Source organism: Diabrotica virgifera, chromosome 1 (assembly GCF_917563875.1).
Source record: "Diabrotica virgifera virgifera chromosome 1, PGI_DIABVI_V3a".
NCBI classification, from domain to species: Eukaryota; Metazoa; Arthropoda; class Insecta; order Coleoptera; family Chrysomelidae; genus Diabrotica; species Diabrotica virgifera.
In genome coordinates this window covers 59,914,437-59,938,180 of record NC_065443.1, presented here as the reverse complement: position 1 = coordinate 59,938,180, position 23,744 = coordinate 59,914,437, and the positions used below count along the sequence as shown (strand labels likewise).

General features: G+C 32.6%; 1 protein-coding gene across 4 annotated transcripts in view; it reads left to right on the top strand.

Moving 5' to 3' along the window:
* Positions 1-23,744, top strand: part of LOC114331353 (uncharacterized) — a 107,829-nt gene that overhangs the window by 77,549 nt on the left and 6,536 nt on the right. For 2 of the 4 annotated variants that reach the window (XM_050656612.1, XM_050656607.1), the window contains 3 exons: positions 3,075-3,277; positions 8,512-8,595; positions 16,416-16,666. In XM_050656612.1, coding sequence (XP_050512569.1) covers positions 3,075-3,277; positions 8,512-8,595; positions 16,416-16,666 — 538 coding nt within the window. The remainder of the gene's footprint in view (positions 1-3,074; positions 3,278-8,511; positions 8,596-16,415; positions 16,667-23,744) is intronic. The other 2 variants (XM_050656618.1, XM_050656614.1) reach the window with 1 other exon arrangement.

The window sequence follows — 23,744 nt, the reverse complement described above, 5'->3', positions numbered from 1 at the left end:
TTTGCACCGGAGTATGGTTAGACTGTCTTCTAACGGGGAATGATGAAATAAGTGAAAAATAATTTCGACCACGAATCAAGTAATCTGTTAACCGAGGTACACAGATTACTTGATTTGTGGTCGAAATTATTTTTCACTCATTTCATCATTCCCCGTTAGAGGACAGTCTAACCATACTCCGGTGCAAATATTTTAATATTTGCAATATTTTAATATTTGCACTTCTTCTTCGTTTCGTTATGGTCCAATTCAGTCTTCTTGCAAAGCCTCTTTGACAAGGAATAGATTCCGAAACATCAGGTATCAGAGGATAGCAAGATTCTCAAATTGAATCAAACGAAACGATTATTTTCTTTTTTGTCATGCCTTACTCGGTTTTAGAGTACAAAATGACCACGTTTCATATAAGTAATCTGCGAAGCATTATTTTTCACTCATTTCATAATTTTATTTGACTATCTTTAAAAAAGGTAAAACTATCAATAGCCAATATCATTGTGCATTATTGGATAAACCGAAGAAGGAACTTCGTAAGAAACGGCCCCATATGCAGAAGAAAACTGTGTTGTCCCTCCAAGATAATGCACCGATTCATAAGAGGGCAAAAATTGGATGGGCTTCGAATTGCTTTCTCATCTGGCTTCTCCTCCTGATTTGGCCCTCTCCGATTATTAAGACATAGCTCGTACCTAAATAAAAAATTCGGCTCGAATGAACCGATAATTGACGAAATAAACACCTATCTTGGAAATCCTCCAGAATCATATTATTGGGACGGCATAAAGAAGTTGAAAAATCGTTGAAATCGTTGTATTGAGCAAAAAAGGAGTCTACATCAAATTAAGTAAAACAACTCTCTGGAAAAACATATTCAATTTTTAAATCAGCACTTAAGGTCTTATAATATAAGATAGTCTATTATATAGGGTGTCCCAAAAGTAGTGGAACGGTCGAATATTTCGCGAACTAAATATCGGATCGAAAAACTGAAAATTACGTGTTCAATCATTTTCAAAAATCTATCCAATCACACCAAACACCAACCCCCACTACACCCTCTGGAGGTGGGGTGGGGGTTAACTTTAAAATCTCAAATGGAGACCCCTAGTTTTTCTTGCAGATTTGGATTCGTTACGTAAAAGTAAGCAACTTTTATTCAAGACATTTTTTCGAACTGTGGATAGGTGGCGCTATAATTGGGAAAAACGATTTATCCTGATACCATAGGTAAATTATAGAAACGGTCTAATATCTCGAGAAATACACTTCCAAATGAGAAACCAAAAAACAGGTTTTTAATATTTTTCGAAAACCTATCGACAAACACCAAAAATTACCCTCCAACCCACCCCCAGGAGACGGGGTGGGGGGTAAATTTAAAATCTTAAATAGCAACCCCCACTTTTTATTGCAGATTCGAATTCGTCATAAAAAATTAAGCAACATTTATTCGAAACATTTTTTAAAATTGCTGATAGATGGCGCTAATAAATCGTATTTTTCCAATTAAAGCGCCATCTGTCAACAATTCTAAAAAATGTTTCGAATAAATGTTGCTTAATTTTTCACGACGAATCCGAATCTGTGATAAAAAGTGGGGGTTGCTATTTAAGATTTTAAAGTTACCCCCCACCCCACCTCAAAGGAGTGGGTTGGAGGGTCATGTTTAGTGTTATTCGATAGGTTTTCGAAAAGTATTATAAACCTTTTTTTTGGTTTATCATTTGGAAGTGTATTTCTCGAGATATTAGACCGTTTCTATAATTTACCTATGGTATCAGGATAAATCGTTTTTCTCAATTATAGCGCCATCTATCCACAGTTCGAAAAAATATCTTGAATAAAAGTTGCTTACTTTTACGTAACGAATCCAAATCTGCAAGAAAAACTAGGAGTTTCCATTTGTGTTTTTAAAGTTACCCTCCACCCCACCTCCAGGGGGTGTAGTGGGGGTTGGTGTTTGGTGTCATTGGATAGATTTTTGAAAATGATTGAACACGTATTTTTCAGTTTTTCGATCCGATGTTTAGTTCGCGAAATATTCGACCGTTCCACTACTTTTGGGACACTCTGTATAATATAAGGACATTATTATTGTCCTATATTAACTGTATCATCAGTCAATAGAACATTAGAACAGGTTTATTCAATTTATTTTTATTCCTATTTGCATGTCTTTTAAGGCCAACAAAGAAATCATTTCAGAAAAGATGTTAAATACTATAGCAGATGATAAAACGGAGATTTCTATCCTTATATTGGCTTTTGTTTTATCCAAGATTTTTATGATCCTTGTATCATTTTTAAATAGTCTTATGTTATTCAATATTTTCCTTGGGATTTGATAATGAACTCAATCGAGGGTTATTTCGAAATCCACAGAGCATGTAAATACAGTTTTTGTTGGTTCAAACATTTTTTTGCTAGCATTTGAAGGTAGAACATAGCTTCCCCAGTTTCCTTGTCTTTCTTGAAGTCTTCTGATCCTAGTTTGTCTGGATGGACTTTGTTCCGTTCTGAACAGAAATCTTAAGTAATTTGCAGAATATTATTTGTGTTTGTTTTAGTATTCCTATCTTTACTTTTAAACATAGAAATGTTTTTGATACCTTAGATAGTTCATTTTAGACGGCAACTCTTTTAGACTTTTGTTCTCTTCCATATCTTTGCGCTACATGGCTTCAAATCACCGCATGCTTTCTTCATAACCATTCATTTACGAAATAAAAATTTTGCATGTTCATTTTTTCATCCATTGTTTATTCCACTATTGTTTTTGCACTTAATTATTGTCCAAGAACTAAAGAGTTTATGAGTTGGAATATTATGCTGATTTTTTTCGAATATTATTAAAATGTTCAAGGTTGTATCGCTTTATATGCTTTTCATACATCTTGGAGCATTAAAAATATTTGTAAAAGCATTTTTGAGAATATTGGAATGATGTTGATGGTAATTGGGACGCATATCATCGAAGATGATAAAGAGGTATTGGACATTGAAATTTTGATATCATTCATTTTGTTCAGAAATTTATACGAATAAATATGTATAACACTTTAATTTTGTATTAGGTATGTTGATGCAGATGATCTTCAACCCCGGTGGCAACCAAGGCCCCAACAAATCTGACGATCTGGACACTGCTCCCGTCCCAACATCCCCATGGGCCAACTTGCTCTCTGTAGGTCTTAAAATCCTCACTGCAATATTGGGAGGTGGAAACACCGGAGGAGACGGTATCGACAAAGTAGATAATGGAAATTCTCCAATGCAGGTGAGTGATTTTTAAATAAATATAATGCATTCGCAACTAAAGGACCCATAGGAAAAAGGAGGAATGCCGGTTGTTATAAAATATTCAAGAGCACATTTTTGATTTCGTAATTCTATAGTCTGTTTTAAAGGTCTTGTACCCAAAATCAAATTATTGAATATTTTGACGTTCCAAATTTTCCTATGTGCTATTCAAATAATATAATTAATAATTTTTATACTGTGGTACATATCCTAATTTTTTTAAGTCTCATAATCAATCATTAAAAGCATGTTGAAGTGATATGGAGTACGTTCTTCAAAATTCATGTACAAAAACACAAAATCTAGATTTTGCTACAAAAATCTGTTCAATCAACTAAAATTTCACATATTATATCAGGCTATCTAGAAAGTACGTTACGTTTTGGAATAAGTAGAAATAAACAAGTATGTACAAGCAAAAGATTTTATTATATGCATATCAAAGAGACACTCAAATACTATTTTTCTACATAACCTCCCGACAAATTCAGGTACTTATAATCTTCTTATAATAGCGGCAAACTAGCTTTGAAATATCATTGTCATAAAATGTTGCCGCCTGAGACTTCAACCAGGTGTTCAACGCCGTCCCATAGTAGTCCAATAAGGATTTTCTCGGGACACTCAAAGATCCAGGTAGCTGACTACTTTTTTAGTTATTGTAGACCTATAGGAAGAAGCTACCTGTTTCCTGCCTAGAGTACCCGTCCGTTTTTTAATTATTAACAATTTAGTGCAAAAATCGCGATTTTTTCGATTTTTTTGCACCCCATTCAAAAGCTAAATAGTTGACATAAAATTACAAAATTCAGTTTTTTAGAACATTGAAAAACCTTCAAAATGCCGATTTTTGAAAGTTAAAAAGTTAATTTGTTGCTACGCAAACTGCAAAATAAGTGAAAATCGTTATTTGTTAATAACTTTTACTAAAACTACATTAGAACTTTAGTCTTTCACCCAAAGTTGGGTATTGGCGTACTTAAAACCTTCAAAATTTGAGACCGATCAATTAATTAGTTTAAGAGTTATTCTATTTGTTTATCCCAGGGACCTTTATTTTGCAATAATATAAGACAGAAAATAATGAAGATAAGGCAATTCTGAGTATGCCAAATGAAAGTAGAAGAGTGATAGTATCAAAATGTATTAAAAAAAGATAATAATAATAGTCTCCCGTTTTATTCCGCTCACGTGGCTTTGGGAGTATAGCAGGGTAGTCTGCTATATCTAGGGCCTACGGTATACAAGGAAGGTAACAGGGACAGTGCTACGCTTCAACCGCCTATTATTACCCCTGGTTTTACCCAAGGTACTCATTTTATTCAGGCTGAGTCGACCTGAGGCCTATAAACATTTTAAAAATGTCTAGTTGTTCTTGCCGGCGCGCGGTAGGATTTGAACTCCGGACCACCGGCACGCTAGCCTAGCACACTACCACTCGGCTACGCCGGTCCAAAAAAAGATAAAAAAATAATTAATATAGTAAAAAATCCTAATGCCAAATTTTTGAAATTTTGTAGTTTATAATCATTTAGAATAATTTTAAAAATGTTGTCCATAGAAACAATCTTTTTATATATTCGAAAAGATAGTATTTTAACACGAATTTTCAAAAAAAATTAGCCTGGGTTCATTTGGGACAAAGTTAGCCATATGTTTTTTTTAATTCACAGCTAATTTGTTTATAATAATTAAGGAATCTCATTAATGTCATTTTAAAGAATGGGATTTGTATTTTTTCTTAAAAAATTTTCACAAACATTGTACCTTCACAGCCACCTCTACGATTTTTCAAAAATGTAGTTGAAACGATTACTAGGGGGAACCTACAAATCCACCGAGTTAAAATACCGAAAAAGCAATTTCAAACGAATGTAATTTTCTGTATCTCCGGATCAACTCAGTGGATTTTGATCTTTCTTTTTTAATTTGTATGTAATTTCTACGTAGGTACATTGCAAATATGCAAATTGTTTATAAATTTATTAATTAATAAACAGTCTAATTTGTTTAAACAATTCTTGAAAAAATATTTTTTTTACAAAAATCTATATTTTTAATCATAGTATTATTAATGATCATAGAAAAAGTTAAAGTACACTTTAATAAATAAATGGATTTTATTAGATAATTATTTATTAAAGATAATTTATTTATTAAAGTATACCTTAACTTTTTCTTTGATTAATAACGATATTATGATTCAAATCATGGATTTTTGGGAACAAATTATTTTTCCAAAAATTGTTTAAACAAATTAGACTGTTTATTAATTAATAAATGTCTAGACAAATTGCATATTTGTAATGTACAGAAAAATTACATACAAATTAAAAAAAGTACGATCAAAATATAGTCAGTAGATCCCGAGATATAGAAAATGATAGTAGTTTTAAGTTGCCTTTTTTAGTTTTTGAACTCGTGTATTTGTCTGCTCCCAGCTCCCCCTTCACTTACCACGACTAGTGACCAATTGAACTACATTTTTAAAAATTCGGGTAAAATACCAGCTTTTCTAATATGTAAATTGATTTTTTCTACTGACAATATTTTTAAAGTTATTCTAAATGTTTATAAACTACAAAATTTCACAAATTTGGCATTAGGATTTTTGACTACACATATTAGATAATTTTTTATCTTTTATTAGTACATTTTGATAGCATCAGTTTTCTACTTTCATTTGGCATACGCAGAATTGCCCTATCTTCATTATTTTTTGTCTTATGTTATTGCAAAATAAAGGTCTCTGAGATAAACAATTAGAATAACTCTTAAACTAATTAATGGATCGGTCTCAAATTTTGAGGGTTTGTTAAGAGTACCCCAATACCCAACTTTGGGTGAAACACTAAAGTTCTAAGGTAGTTTTAGTAAAAGTTATTAACAACTAACGATTTTCACTTATTTTTCAGTTTGCGTAGCAAAAATTTAACTTTTTAACTTTCAAAAATCGGCATTTTGGAGGTTATTTAATGTTCTAAAAAATTAAATTTTGTAATTTTATGTCAACTATTTAGCCTTTGAATGGGGTGCAAAAAATCGAAAAAATCGCGATTTTTGCACTAAATTGTTAATCATTAAAAACGGACGCGAACTCTAGGCAGGAAACAGGTAGGTTTTTTTTCTATAGGTCTATAATAACTAAAAAAGTAGTTAGCTACCTGGATCTTTGAGTGTCTCGAACATGGTCTATTTCTAGCTTATTACCCTGGAGTATAGCTCCGCATCGTCATTAAAGCGCTGCGTTGCAAGCTAGGTCTCCATTGCTCGAAACAGGTGGTAGTCGTTAGGTGCAAGATCCGGACTATACAGCGGATTCGAAAATACCTCCCATTGAATTGAAGAGACAAGTTCATCAGTCACCATGCTTGGTGCACATTGGTTCGTCTACTTCGTTCCTCATCGTGCGCATTGGTTCGGCTATTTTTGAATTTAATGCACCATTGACACTCTCCACCTTCAATGATCACATTGTTCCCATAAACAGCACAAAATTTCGCGATAAATTTCAATTGGCTTGTTGTTTTTAACCAACAAGAACCGTATTATCGCACCTCACAACTGGCGGGGGTTTCGATCGCAGCACACATTTCAAGCAGCTGTTTTAAAATAACGAGAAGAGACAGTGACTTCGCGCTAGCACGTATGGACAGCTACTGAACGAAGGAACGCGGAACGCCACGATGCTGAGATTGCCGCGCTAGGCCCGCCTCTAGCGGCTACAGATCAAAACGTAACGAACTTTTTGGATAGCCCTCGTATATTATGTATGTTTTTCTATATCCCTGAATAAAGCAACACCAATAACATATCCTAGCTGAAATCATGGTGAAAAACTTAACATATGATTATTCTGGAAAATATTAGGGATATTAGTAACTGAAAAATCAGCAACAAGGAAAAACTAGGAGAAATAAAAAATAATTGGACGATAGCAATAAACAACAATAGTGCAATGTACAATTAATTTAATAGGAGATACAATAAAATCTTACAAGTGATATTACAAGGAAAAATGATATAAGGACTGAGAAAAAATCCTGGTATTAGTTAGAGTTATCTGACGGTTCTGTTTTAAATACCAATAATAAAATAGAGATCCCTGAAATAAATCGGTTTTGGTAAGGGTAAATCATTATCTTTTTTACTTTCATCTCTATACGAGCTCGACCTATTTATTTATATTTTTTCGTAAGTTTCTATCCTGAGTAATATTAACATTAATCCTGGTAACAGCCATGTCTCGTCTTACTGTCTCTTTCTGTCACAAAACACACCAGTTGCCTCCTTCTATTTCGTTCATCCACCTCTAATTAGGCTAGTGCGCTAATGTTTTTGTGACTTTTTATATAGTCTCTTTTTGTAGTCTTTAGACTGTTTTTCTTGGATTTCATTAAACCACCATCAGATCTTTTTATTCTCAAATATCTTTTTCGAGGTTTTTCCAATTACAATCTTGTTGCAGTATCTCTAACAGTACCTACATATGTACCTACTATCTATATTTCTCCAACTTTAAGATTCCCTTTAATACTTTAACTAATTTAGTATCCACCATTTGAGTTTTTGTAGTCTACTCCCTAATTTTGATTTCGCTTCGCTTATTACCTTAATGTCAAGCAGAACAAACTCATGCTGTTGGCTTATAGTTTTACCAACTTAGGTACCTTACAGGCTTACATGTATTCTTTAAGAACATGCTACTGACAAAAATATGGTGTAAAGTGTAAAACATTGTTTTACAATTTTACAAATTTGTTTATATTTTCATAACGATTTCCAAAGTGGAAATCGAAACGTCAGATTAAAATGTAAACACAGAAAAGTCAATAAAAATATAAACTACCACAATAACATCATGAACAAAGCAATCTTGGACGACATTTTGAATACCACTAACATAAAGGTTCATAAAAAGACAAGAAAAGAACGATATAGAAACTAGAAAGCAAATCTAATAACCAATATTGGATAAAGTTGATGCAAATCTTTACATAATTTTATTATAAAATTGAACAATATTAATGAAACTAAGAAAGAGAAGTAAGCAAAAATACCTTTAAACATAGAATACTTTCCTTTTTTATATCCTTCTTTATAAAAACTGTGTATATAATGACAAACAACCAAAAGCTTTGCTGTTAGTTAATTAGTTTATGTAAATATATAGTTAAAAATGGCACTAGTAGTAGCTTAAACATTGCACAGGGTGTTCTGGCGGCCGTAGTAGAAGCTGTTGTGGGAGACAGAGATCCTGAACAAGTTAACAAGATTGCTAGACAAGCTGGTGAGGTACGTCATTACAAAACTAACCAAAGTTCTTTAATTACTAACCCAAACTTTGTTTTATCCGAAGAACTGTTTCATATTAAGTGATGTTAAGATGATTATACAGAGATTGATTCAAATAATTTAAGAAAAAAATTTTGCAGTTGATAGTTTCACTGCTTTTTAATAATACAAGTAAAAATATGGAAGCATTCTTACGTAGTTACTTCCGATGGCCATTCAAGCCTTTAAGAATTTTATCCTAGCCGCATGTGCCTCCACGCTTTACGGTCCATGACAGCTCTTTCCAATGGTGTAGATACATTGAGCTCCTGTATCCATACTCCCTGTAGCTCCTGTACTCCCTGGTCCCAGTAATGTTGTTAACCAGTCTTTGTCGCAGACGACCGGACGGTTGGGGCATTCCAATTGGCATCAACACAGCTATACAAACAACACAGCTACATTTCTGGTAGATCTCTCATTACCACTTCTCAGGACATGACCCATTCATACAAATATCCTGGATCTGACTATGCTTGTTATTAGGGGTTGTTTAGAGAGGTTTATAATTTCTGTGTTTGAGCGAATGTTATAAATTACCTTCAAAATCTTACTTGAGCCCTAGAATATTTCTTAATATTTTGTTTGAAAAGGTAAGGAGGCTTTGTTGTCCTTTTAGTGTAAGGTACCATGCCTAGCAACCATTTGCTGGTGTAATAATATAAATTTTTAGTTTTAGATTTTTGATGGTAATTTTGGTTTTAACATTTTGTTAAAGTTCCCACAGCCTTATTTCTCGCTGTTTTTCATCGCTAATATTTCTTTACCTTCATTGTTGCTATTCAGTATTGTGCTCCCACTTACAGTTCTTTCCTCTATCCAGATTTTCGGAGTTACTCCGGTTTTTACGTGCCACTTACCTACCTGAATTTGGTCTTGCCTATATTGCCTGTCAGTCCCATTTGATAATACATTGCTTGAATATGGTCTATTTTTCTGTCCATAATGTGTATGTCGTCATCATATGCCAATATTTTGTACTTGTTGCCACCCAATGGATTCCCCCTTGTGTCTATTGCACTCTAAAAACTTCTGTCATCTGATTATAGATTTTTACACTGGATTTAGAGTTCTCTGACGCATGATCTTTTCATATTTATCAGTTTTTGAGAGAAATCGTACCCTCTCATTATCCTCCATAAACTTTTTCTTTCAGTGCCGTTGTAGGCTTGTTTAAATACACGAATAGGCTGAGAACATCTAGATTATATTCCCATCGTTTCTCCAAGATAAGTTTATTGCAGTTTTTTTAACTTATTGTTGACGTACACTATATGCATGTCTATCATGCTTTCCACAATAGTATATTGTTCCTTAGTGAGTGTTTATTTCTCCTAATTCCGTCTAGCGACTTTCTGTATATAGCACATAAATGTAAATTTTTTCCTGGACAATTCCTTTGTTAACTGTTACGCTACTCCAGGTTTATGTAGTGATTGTACATTCCATGTTCCATGTCGTAAATCATTTTTCGTTAGCAGCTTTCGTCTCCATTTCTTCCATCCTTTGGTCGAGGTATGTTTGGGTTTCACAACCAAATGTTGTACAAAAAAGGCTTGTTACTTCTGCTCTACACCCACCTCCTTTATCTGGACTTGGAACCAGCAGTGGCTCGTACGTACACATTACATAATTATAAATAAATATACCTACTATACTTAATTAGTAGGGGAGACCGGGACAAAACGAGGCTCGGGGCAGAACGGGAAATTCATCGGTGTGCATAACTTATAGTCGTCATAATATCGGCAATAGCACTGTTCCTGGGTTGACTCACTTCAGTCGTTAGAAAGAAACTTCTAGTCGCGTAGTGTGCTTCTTTACAGACATAAAATCAGTTTTCTTTTGTTTTGTTAAAAAGTTTGGTGATATTTATAGAAGTGCTATAAGGCGAGTAAGCAAGTTTTATCACGTTTTCCATTCAAATATGATAGATATGTTACTGATTTTTAAAATTGCGTGCTATGAACCATTTTATACCTTTTACGTTAGAAGTTACTAATTTTATTTGAAATGATGTCTGTTGGGGCAAAGCGGTCGAGGAAAGACGGGATATTATCCCATCTTGTCCCGCTCTCCTATACTGCCACTACTTTACAGCATTTAAACTTTGTAAGAAGAATCTGACTAAAACTGAAACTAATAAAAAAAATCAAACAAAACTAAAGAAGAAAACGAGATGGACTCTGATTCATCAGAAGATGATGAAGATTGTGGTTGCATCTACTGTGGATATTGCAGATGAACTGAAGGATAGGTAGTGTGTAGTGTCTGCCATGTATGGGCTCATAATTCATGTGCAGGTGTTGAGGATGAAGGCGAAGGTACTCATTTTTGTGAACTCTGTCAGCCTGAATAAAATACATTCCCATTTTGCCCCGTAACCGGGGCAAAATGGAATTTTCTAACTAAGCAATTTTAATTATAAATAAAGTCAGTTATAGGAAGTTTAATAGCAAGTGATCATGTCTGACTTTGTTGTTTTTTAACACACAGTTTAGTTTTCTTTCTTAAGTGTCCCGTTTTGCCCCGGTCTTCCCTACACTAATACTACTCTGTCAGTACCTTTAGGTCGGTACACATATGCGAGCCGAACTGTTTGCGAGCTCTATAGGTTCGTTCCAAGACGACACATTTGTACGATCCCTTGAACCGTCACGAAATCGATTGGACTGTTTTAATGCGCAGAATCGCCCTTGAACGGTTTTCTTTCGATCCCGAACCGATTACCGGTACGTTACCCTCTTGGAACGTATTTGTGTACCATTTCAATTTCGAGTTGCGCCTGAGCCATTTTCAGTACGAGTACCACAGTACCACTAGTAATTTGCTAGATGGTTAGAAATTATCATTTCTATTAAACATCACTTCAACTTCAAAATCTTCCTCAGGATCGATATCTGACATTTATGTCGTACGCTGTCTTCTATGAAAAAAAAATAAATTATCCATATTTTTAAGATTATTTTGAAAAAAGGAAAGAATTAATAATTATTTAAACGAAAATCAAGATATCACAGGTACTAATAGCGTGGATTGTGGATTATTCTATTATTGAATCATCAGCTGATCTCATAGCAGTGGCCAGTAAAAATGAAAACAATCCTAACTGCGCAAGTCAGTACAAATAGTTTCTGCTTGAAGGCATGTAGCAAAAGGACCGTTCAGATACCGATTTCGAAACGGTACATGGATCGCTTGAAACAACACAGTGTACGATACGAATCATCGTTCATGTTTGCTTGGAACGCATTTTTTATAATGCGCATGACGAGGGCAGTACGAAGGACGGTTTTCATGTCACTTGGAACGCGCCTTATATTCGTGTAATTTGCACGGCGGGACAAACCGCTTGCGAGCCGTTCGTTCGTGGCTCGTCACGAGCCACGGTCTGCCGGTTCTTGGGACGAACACAAAGAATATTCGCAGTTCAATTTCGAACGCGTACGCAGCGATATTGTCTGTACGTGTCGTCGCATCGAGATTGTGTGAATGACGTGTTCCTTCCTGACTAGAAAAAAATAAGAAACGAGAGAAACGCACTGTAATTAATACCGAAATTAAATGAATGATTTATATAAAATTCGCACAAATGTTGGTTCATCGCTTTCCATGGATCGTGATGAGTTTGCGATGAGTTCGCTGTAAATATATTTTTAATGAACTATACTCGAGAAGTTCGTGAACAATTTGGCTCGCATATGTGTACCGACCTGCCAGGTAATTCATTCTTGGGATATTGACGGTTTTGTGCATGTCACTTTTTTAAGAAAAATTACATAACTTCTGTTAGTAGTTAGTATTTAAAGTTTGTACCTACTGTTAAAAGGCGAGAAAGAATGTGCATCATGGGCAAAAATAGAATGAGCTGAAAGATGAAAATGAAAGCGAGTCCTAATATAATTTAAAGAAATATGACTAGTGTTCTTAGAGATACTAATGTAAATCAAATACTTGAACAAACCATACGAAAACAATTGAGAATACTGCTGAAACACGGTGGTAGTCAAGTAGAGTCCAAAAAATAAAAAGAGAAGATGAAACTGTATAAAGAAATGCAAGGAAATTGCCCTGACAATAAATTTCAAAAATTATTGTAAGTTCGACTAAAAAACAGCGGAAATAGTTCCATTAAAAACTTAAGGCTAAGCGTATAAAGATACATATATAGGATGAATTTTAAGACTAAGAATGTAAGAATGTATGAACACCTTAAAATAAAAATATCCAAAAGAAGGTAAAGAAAGTTGTTCAAGCACTACAAATAAAAAAATATGAAAAAAATATTTTTAAGAAACGCTTTTCTTTAGTTACGAGTGACTAAAATTAAACATATTATTATATAAAAAAAATTAACTAAAAAGCAAAAAATAAAAAAAAATTGAAAAAATCTAACACATTCGCCAAAGAAAATCGTGGCACGTCTTCATCGAATAAACGGTTTTCGCACCACGCTTTTCTTTAACGAATGTGTTAGATTTTTTCTTTTTTTTTGCTTTTTAGTTGATTTTTTTTATATGTTTAATTTTAGTCACTCGTAACTAAAAAAAAGCGTTTCTTAAAAATATTTTTTTCGTATTTTTTGATTTTTACTTTTTAGTCTTACACTTTTCAAACATTAACATATATCGTCATGTTTATTAAAATATGTATAAAACATATCATGTACAAACATGTCATGTACAAACATATGTACAAAAGTAGTCGGAATCGGCAAAAAATTTAAAACTTTATTGTTTATTTATGAAGCATAACGTAAACAATTAACGTAAAAAGTGAAAATATGTATAGTTCATATAATTAGCTACAATCTGTAAAAGTTTCAAGTTTCTTCATTGTAAAAAACAAGAGAATTCAGGCATTTTCCATTAAAATAGTTTTTTTTATCGACTATTCGTGTATTGTTCCTGCGAATGCATATGTCTGCAAATTTTTATTCATTTGCATTGAAGAAAAGTCAGTCAGATTAACGTCTAAAGATTTGATGCAAACTATTGAAGTAAAGAAATGCGTTTAAAAATAAATAAAGGTTGGATCTAAACTAGTTGGATAAGATAATATCCCTGAATAATTACGACAGCATAAGGAGAGGCAGTTTCAATGATGTTTATTTGACTGGTGGTATCTCTGAAGATTGGTTAAAGTCTGAATTCATAACCCTGCCAAAAAAAAACAACGTCCGAAAAACTGTAGCGATTATAGAATGATAAGTCTTATGAGCCACACTTTGAAAATCTTTCTACGTATCATCCACAGTAGAATCAGAGATAAATGTAAAGAAGACCAGGATGAAACACAATAATTTGGCTTCAGAAATAGACCAGGAAATTTGGAACCAGGGACGCATTCTTTGCACTAAATGTATTATTGTAAAATGCCGAAATCAAAGGAAAGACGTCTTTGCTGTATTTATTGACTATGAGAAGGCATTTGATCGAGGACAACATCACAAATTAATTAAAATATTAAAGGATAAAGGAGTCGATAGTCAAGATGTACGAATCATAGAACAATTATACTGGCGTCAAACTGCGACAGCTTGCATAAATGGAAAATCAACAGAAATATGCAAAATACACAGAGATGTCAGACAGGGTTGTATACTGTCCCCACTGTTATTCAATTTATATTCAGATAGAATATTTAAGGAAGCGCTGCATAATTTGGAATGGGGTGTGAAAGTTAATGGAATTCTGATAAATACAATCAGATATGCAGACGATACAGTTATTTTAAGTGATGATATGAATGGATTACAACACCTTTTAAATGCGATTGACATAGTGGGAAGAGAGTTTTTCCTAAACATAAACTGTTCAAAAACAAAATACATGGTATTTAGCCGTTTGGCCCATCAAGATTCACGGTTATATGTTGATGGTCATATAATTCAAAGAGTACCCAGTTTTAAATATTTTGGTTGCCATATTACATATTACTGAACAACTAGATCCAGATAAAGAGATAAAATGTAGAATCGAGATATCCCGCACGACATTTTTAAAAATGAGGTCATTCTTCTGTAATGATAACTTACAACTTCAACTTCAAAAGCGCATGATTCAATGTTACATTTGGTAAGTCCTCTTGCATAGTGTCGAAGCATGGACATTAAAAGTATCCACCATTAATCGTTTGGAGGCCTTTGAAATGTGGCTGCATAGACGTACACTGAAAATACCATAGACGGCTATGCTGACAAATGTGGCAGTCCTTAACCCTTAAACGCCCAAGGGTGGGTAAAAAATGTCCACCGAATGCGTATTTCCTTGTAACATATTTATTACGTGTTTAAAAAGTTTTAAAAAATTATTTATTGTTAAAAGACAGCCCTTTATCGAATGTTTATTTGGTTCTACCGATATTTTTGAAAATAAAAGTAGCATCTTGAGTTAAATATGGGTGGGCATAAAAAGTACACCATTGGTAAAACTTATTACTAAAGGTTTCTATATAATTTCTCGTTGGTAGGAAAATAGTCCATATAACTATCGACGTATAATTACATAATTTACATAATTATCCGCCAATGAGGAGGTTGAAAGGAAGAATTTGGAGAAAATCGACAAATCGGAATTACTGGCTTTTACTGCTATGTTAATTTTGATGTACATTGTAATTTTGTTGTAAGATTTGTAAATTGTTTATATTCATATTTTCTAAGATGCTGTGTTTATTAAGCATAAGATTCTTCAGTTTATTCAATTTCCAACAACTCTCAATAAATATATTAGCTATTTTCGAGGTGGACATTTTTTACCCACCCTTGGGCATACATGGAACCTAAAAAAGGTTGGGCGTTTAAGGGTTAAGAGAGCAAATGCTGCCCGCGAGCTGCTTGATAACATCAATTATAGAAAGATGGCCTATTTTGGACACGTAGTAAGGGGATACCGGTATAATATTCTTCAACTTATTATGATGGGTAAAATCAAAGGACGCAGAGGAATTGGTAGAAAGCAGGCCTCTTGGTTGAAGAATATCAGGGAGTGGATAGGAATAAAGAAAGCAGATCAACTATTTAGAATAGCTTGCGACACAGATAGTTTCGCTATGTTAATCGCCAACGTCAAGGGGACTTGATAGATAGGGCACGTTAAGAAGAAGAAGGAGAGGCAGAAATAAATAAGACAAATGGCATATCAATGGAAAACCAGTATCTATAACAGATACAATTGTATTAAGAGGTTTTTTAAAATCTAAGAATAGGGAAACAAATGCTGATATGGTACATCTGGGGATTATGTGGTTCTCTGATTGTGAGAGTAATGTAGAACGAAGTAGCAACTAGTAATTATTGTAAGGGAGTATTTCGATATTACAGGATGGAGATTACTACGAACTAGATGGAGATCCATGCAGTGTAATTAGAGCAGGATGAATGAAACGAAGGAGACGATTGGTGTGTTGTGGTGATAGAAAGATTCCCATGCAACTAAAATGCAAATTCTATAAACCTGCCATAAGGCTTGTTATGATATACGATGCATTTACTATGAGTTTTTGATATATTGTAGTACTTACTTAAAACCAACAGAGACAAGCACATGACAATGTATTGTTCAAGGAATATGTGATTCAAACCACCATATAATATAAGAAAATTTGGATAAAATATATTTTAGCTATAGTTAAAAATTACATTATACATTAATTCTTTGAAAATAATAATAATATGTACATATACATACTTCTTAAATTTTCACATTTTCTTAAAATCATAACCTAATATTACCCCTAACAGTCCTATTCAGATAAAACATTAATATTCATATGTTCAGTTCATAAACATCGTGGTCAACCTTTTGGACGCCTTGAAGACCTCATTCTCCCACCGTTCCCTCCAAGCCAGAAGTCTAGGCAAGAAAGACTCAGTCAGTGATGCCGCAGTAGCAAGTCTTTCCATGATGAAAGGTTACATGAGGTCGTTGTCAACTGGAGACACCAAATGTATGGAGAGATATGTATGCCAAGCCAACAGTGAGTGTTCAAAGAACGTCGGACAGAGCTCATTGTACTGTCATCTTGGAAGGTAAGAAAACAAAATTTTTATTGTATTTTTATAGGAAGTCCAATTACTCGTTTGTCGTAAGAGATACGAAAAAAATGTATTTAGGTAAAAGTGGGGCACAGATAGGACCACAATTAAAAAATAAATTCAAATATACAAGGCCACCCGTATTGACAGGGTGTATTGACAAGCGTATGTTTTTTTTAATGGAACACCCTATATACTTTTTTACATTTTTGAACATCGTACATTGGAGACCACGCGAGCACAGTCGTAGTAGAGTAAGACCACAAAAACGATGGCTAGACGACATCAAAGCAAAAGTTGAGAGAAACTGACACCAAATAGCACAAAATAGAGAAGAGTGGAGAACTCATGGGGAGGCCTTTGTCCAGGAGTGGATGCAGACAGGCTGAAGAAGAATTATCTTTTAAACTAATTCGTATAATATTGCAAAACCTTACATTTTAGGAAAGAAGACATCGAGAAGTATCCAGAAATGTAAAAATATATAGGGTATTCCATTAAAAAAAAACATAAGTTTGTGTCACCCCGTCCATACGAGTGGCCCTGTATATTTAAAAATATTTTTAAATTACGGTCCTATCTGTGGTCCAAATTTTACCTAAATAAGTATATTTTTTTCTATCTCTTACGAAAAACTATTAATTTGACTTCCACGTACCTACTAACGCCCCACCCTGTATAATAGAATGGAAACTAAATTAGCCAAAATAGGTGCAAAAATATAGAGGAGAGGAGGGTATTATAGAATAGTCGGGAAATATGGAATACCGAGTTTACAGCTTTGTTAGGTGCTACCATATCTTGTGAAAATACCATGAATTACCGAATAATACTGCCATTACATTATGTATTCAGAGTTGGCCGCTTGTTATTGCTGTACAACGAGCTACAGAAAAAAATTGTATTGTGACCTTCAAAAGTTTTTGCAGGCCATTTTTAATAGTTATTTAATCAACAAGTGTATTAATAAGGGCGATTAACAATTGAGATATTTTAACGCGTGAGCGGAGCGAGCGCGTTAATGTTCGAGATTGTTAATCGCCATTTTAATTCACGAGTTCGTTACAAAACTTTTCCGTCGACCGTACTTTTCAGAAATAAAGATATATCCATCTTTTGATTTTTCAAATACACAGAATTTTAAACAATAAAGTAAATAATGACATACAATGACAGATAGTACTAACAGCGGCTACTTGATTTTAAATTTTTTAGTGGGAATATAAATAGGTATATGTTTGGTTGCCTACACCACAGGTCACTGCCAATCACAGAGCGTTTCATTAATTTATGCAAGCAATGTATGTTGTGTTGTCTATAATGAAATCGTTCATTAATATAAAATCATTCATTAATAGGGGTCATTAATCAATGAATTTGTGAATGTTAAAATTGATCATAAATGGACGGTCGACGGAAAAACATTTTAATCTACTACTATACATTTGATTTAAACATTGAGGTTAATCATAATGTAAAGTAGGTGAAAGAAGTGTAATTTTTCATAGCTTGGTCGTTTGTTAGCTAATAGTGTTTTGTCGATCAGTTTAAAGGTTATTTTTCCAAGATGGCGTGTCGGTTATTATGGAATAGTAGGCATTTCTAGAAGAATGGCTCTAGGGAACCAAAAAAACAAAGATTCTGAATGTATCTTCTGTAATGGAAAATTCTCCGAAGATGAACGAGGAGAGATTTGGATTCAATGCTTAAACTGTATTTTGTAGGCCCCCCTTGACTGTACCGGAACAGATAAAAACGAGTATACGTGTGATTTTTGTAAATAGAGTAGAAGTAGATATTGTTTTTATAGTTGAAAATATTTCTTTTCAGTTACCGTTTTATAAACTCTATTTTTTTTTCAATGATTATAACATGTATTCCATATTACCCGACTATTTCATATTAACCTCCACTTGTAACTTTTTTTGTAATAAATATTTTTATAAAAATCAAATAAATATTTCATCTCTTATAAGTGATAGTTTATTGAAATAAGTTGTAGTATGGAGTCATGATGATTTTGGAAATTTTTATTCCAAATTGAGTAGGTACCTATCTAAGTTATTTTTAAAAATGTAAATAGTATTCCATAATACCCTCCTCTCCTCTACATATTCTAAGACCAGAACCCTTTTGCGCTAATTTTGTGACAATTTTATGATGGAAGAAATGGAAAGAAATAGTTTGGAAAAGATCCAAAAATCGGACCCACGACTTAAAAGGACTACGATAGTCAAAAATACTTCTAGGGAACCAGAAATATGCATAAAATAAAGAAATTGCATTCAAAAAAATACATTAATGTCCGGTTCACATTATTCCAGCCCAGCATTTCAGAACAGCGGTAGAATGCCACTGGAATAACGTGAACTTGCACTGGAGTGAACCATTCCAGTACATAAAAAAATATGAAAAAAATATTTTTAAGAAACGCTTTTCTTTAGTTACGAGTGACTAAAATTAAACATATAAAAAATCAACTAAAAGCAAAAAATAAAAGAAATTGAAAAATCTAATACATTCGTCAAAGAAAAGCGTGGCGCGTCTTCATCGAATAAACGGTTTTCGCCCCACGCTTTTCTTTATCGAAAGTGTTAGATTTTTTCAATTTTTTTTATTTTTTGCTTTTTAGTTGATTTTTTAAAAATATGTTTAATTTTAGTCACTCGTAACTAAGAAAGCGTTTCTTAAAAATATTTTTTTTATATTTTTTATTTTTTACTTTTTAGTCTTACACTTTTTAAACATTAAAATATAACGTCATGTTTATTAAAATATGTATAAAACATATGATGTACAAACATGAAAAGTAGTCGGAATCGGAAAAAAATTTAAAACTTTATTGTTTATTTATGAAACATAACGTAAACAATTAAAGTAAAAAGTGAAATTATGTATAGTTCATATAATTAGCTACAATCTGTAAAAGTTTCAAGTTTCTTGATTGTAAAAAACAAGAGAATTTAAGCATTTTCCGTTAAAATAGTTTTTTTATTTCAACAATTAATAAACAAAAAATTTTTTTATAGTCCAGGAACCGAAGTATTTCACCTCGAAATTTTGACAGAATGGATCGATTTGCTTGAAAATTTGAGAATAAGTAGTGGATAGTTCAAGGGTCAAAATCTATATGATGCCGAAAGGCGCTTTTACCATGGGGTCGGTTGCCACCCCATCTTAGGGGTGGAAATTTTTTATTATATTTTGACTGCAAAAGTTGATAAAAACATTCATTCTAAGCAAAAAATGTTCTATACATTTTTTGATAAAATGAATACTTTTCGATTTATTCGATATCGAAAGTGTTAGTTTTATATAGAAAAAATCAATGTTTTTCAATATATACTCATTTACCATTCACTCAATTTTTGCCGTAGAAAAAATTTTTTCAAACCAAGTTCGTGGGAATTAAATAACCTAAAATTTCATATAAAAACATTTTTTTGTATATCTGATGCTAATCTTTCTATTTTGAAGAAAATGGCATTTTTTTTACCAAACTACAAAAAGTCGTTATTCGCTTTTAACTCTAGTTTTTTAAAAATTAATCATTCTAAGCCAGTCAAACTTTTAAAATCTATTAATAATACATAAATAAAGAAGAAATAATTGGGCCAATGACTAAAAGCAAAGCTAACTTACATTATTATGCTTCCAATTGGATTTCTTTTTTTTTGAAAAAAATATATTGATTTTTTAACCGTAACCTTTTTAATTTTTATCTTAGAAAGTTTGTTAAAAAATAATGTTGTAGGTTTTTACAAGATCTATAAGACTATTAATACCAAATCCTTTTAAAATCCTCAGTCGCAAAAAGTGGTGACTTTGAAAGGGTTGGTAAAGGTGATTTTTGCATGTTATTACAAGATTTAATTGTCAATAGCTCACTTAATTTTGACTGTAGAGAAAATTTTTGCAAATCAAATTCTTGGGAATTAAATAAGCTACAATTTTATATTTAAATATTTTTTTGTATCTCTGATGATAATCTTTCTATTCTGAAAAAAGGGAATTTTTTACCAAACTTCAAAAATTCGATATTTGCTTTTGACTCCATTTTTTTTAAACTAATCATTCTAAACCAGTTAAGCTTCTAGAACCTATTAATAATACATAAGTAAAGAAGGCGAAATAAGGTCAATGACTAATTTTAATCAGGGTGGTGATTAGAGGTTTGCTTTCGATCACTTTTTCGCTGAAAAATATAGGGTCTGACATTCTTTTCATTATAAGCCACCTAATTTTTGAGCTAAAGACTATTTTTTTTATTTCTGAAGATATATATTTTTAAATACTTTAAATTAGTTTAAACAAGTGATCCTCGAAAAATGCATAGTTTTCCCGTCTTTTGACTTTGAAACTACAATATTTAGAATTTGCCGAAGAAGACCTAATATATAATAAAGTATAGCTCGATTACTATTGGTCTTAAAGAAAATTTAAAAAAATGGTTTTGTTGATTTTTTCAAAAGGTACATTTTTGTTAAGCAAAGTTGTTTTGATAAAACAAAAACTTTTTGAGTTATTTGCAGAAAACTGATTAAAAACATTAATTTTTTTAATATAAAACTAACACTTTCGATAGCGAATAAATAGAAAACTATTAATTTTATCAAAAAAATGTATAGAACATTTTTTGCTTAGAATGAATGTTTTTACCAACTTTTGCGGTCAAAATATAATAAAAAATTTTCACCCCCCACATGGGGTGGCAACCATCCCCATGGTAAAAGCGCCTTTTGGCATCATATAGATTTTGATCCTTGGACTATCCACTACTTACTCTCAAATTTTCAAGCAAATCGATCCATTCTGTAAAAATTGCGAGGTTTTGTCCTATTTTAAGCTTCATTACTTGGACTATTATTGATTATTCGTGTATGTTTCCCTCGAATGCATATGTCTGCAAATTTTTAGTCATTTGCATTGAAGAAAATGCAGTCAAATTAACGTCCAAAGATTTGACCCAAACGATTGAACTAAAGAAAAGCGTTTAATTAATTAATACGACAAAACGAGTTCTAATGTTAAATTGTAGCACAAAACGTCTCTACCGGTGGCTTTTCTAAGACTACGATAAAAACACGAATTTTTTGAATTCGAGTTTTGGTTGAAGTTTTGTTTCGTATCGAATTGAAATTTGACACGAATAAACGCCGATTTATATATAAACAAATATATGAGCGGTCAAAAGTTGAGACTTTATTGTTTATTCATGAAATATAACGTAAACAATTAAAGTGAAAAGTGAAATTATGTATAGTTCATATCATTAGCTACAATCCGTACAAGTTTCAAGTTTCTACATTGTGAAAAACAAGAGAATTTAAGCATTTTCCATTAAAATCGTTTTTTTATGTAAATAATTAATAAAAATAAAAAAAAATTTTATTGACTATTCGTGTATTGTTCCCGCAAATGCATATACCTGCAAATTTTCATTCATTTGCATTTAAGAAAAGTCAGTCAAATTAACGTCTAAAGATTTGATGCAAACTATTGAAGTAAAAAAAAAGCGTTTAGAAAGCGTTAAAAAAATGATAAGTATCACATTCTTCAGTGTATAATAAGAAGTAAACCAAAACAAGCAAATTATTGGGTAGTCAATAACCTCATGTTCGAAAAGTATAAAAAGTGAAGAGATAAAAAAGGCATTGAAACTGTTCAGAGCTGCTTTAAACGAAACAAAGATAATCACCAACGTCCAATAGAATATGATACTCAAAAATAAAAGTTGTTGTAAGTAAAATAAAAGTTCTATACAGAAACAGACGACTTTTAGAAAATCTTAAAACAAGTCAACTTTAATTTTTTAATGGCCAATTAGTTGAATATTTATTTCTATCAGTTTAACCAAAACGTTGATTAATACGATTTACTTATAATAAATGTTTAGTAAAATACAATCACATAAAAAAATGTTGAAATCATAAAAATCTCTAACGAGGTCAAATCTGGAGACCTTGGTGCCCATTCAATAGATCCCCTTCTACCCATCCACCTACCGTGGAAAACGTTATTTAGAAATTTCGTACCTCAAAGCCATATGTGGGGGAGACCCATCCTGCTGGAACCACAAATCGTTTTTGTTTGGAAATAGCTGATTCAGATGTGGGATCAGATAATCCTAAAGAAATTCCAGATAACGAGGAGCAGTTACGTTTTCATCAAAAAAATATGGTCCTATAATATGATTATTTTAATGCCGGTCAAAACATTCACCCTCTCAGGATACTGCGTCTTATATTCTTCTATCAGATGTGGATTTTCACTTGCCCTGTATCGATATGTCTGGAGGTTTACGTGACCGTTTAGAGTAAATCTCTTTTCATCCGAAAAAAGTAGGTACAGTTTCTATGAAACTTTGATCTCTGTTACATAATTTCATAATCATAATGCTTTCACAGAAATCGATTCTTCTATCAAAGTCATATTCTAACAGCTCCTGAAGCAGATGTACTTTATATGGATGCCGCCACTTCTCCTTTTTCCGCACAAGTAGTTGAGTGGTGAACATTATTATCTAGTTCGACCTGCCCCGAACTGGTGTGAGAATTTTCTTGAAACATCAGTACAACGTCTAGTTTCTTGGCTTTGGGTATTGGTTTTTTGTCACTCTTAGAAAGATCTTGAACATGGTCCGTTTCTTGATTTTTTTTTCAATTTCGCTAATTGTTAATAAAAATCTGTAACAGTCTGTAAAAATAAATATTCCAATAATACATCGTTGTAAAGGCGATTAAGAGACCTTTCAAATGAGGCGTCCCGTGACCTCGGTTTGTATTTAACAAAATCGTCGATTAAGTCATTAAGGCAACACTGATGACGTAATGTCCAACACATATAGCAATTATTGGCCATTCAAAAATTAAAATTCACGCGTTTTAAGATTTTTTAAAAGTAAGTTTTGTGAATTTATTCCATACATTTGCACCATACTGTACAAAAATCTTATACATAAATATGTATATGCTTTTTCTCATGAGGATCTTTCAGTGCGTCACAGAAAATAAAATAATTTATATTTATATAATATATCTACGATTATAATCTGAACCATTTATAAGACTAT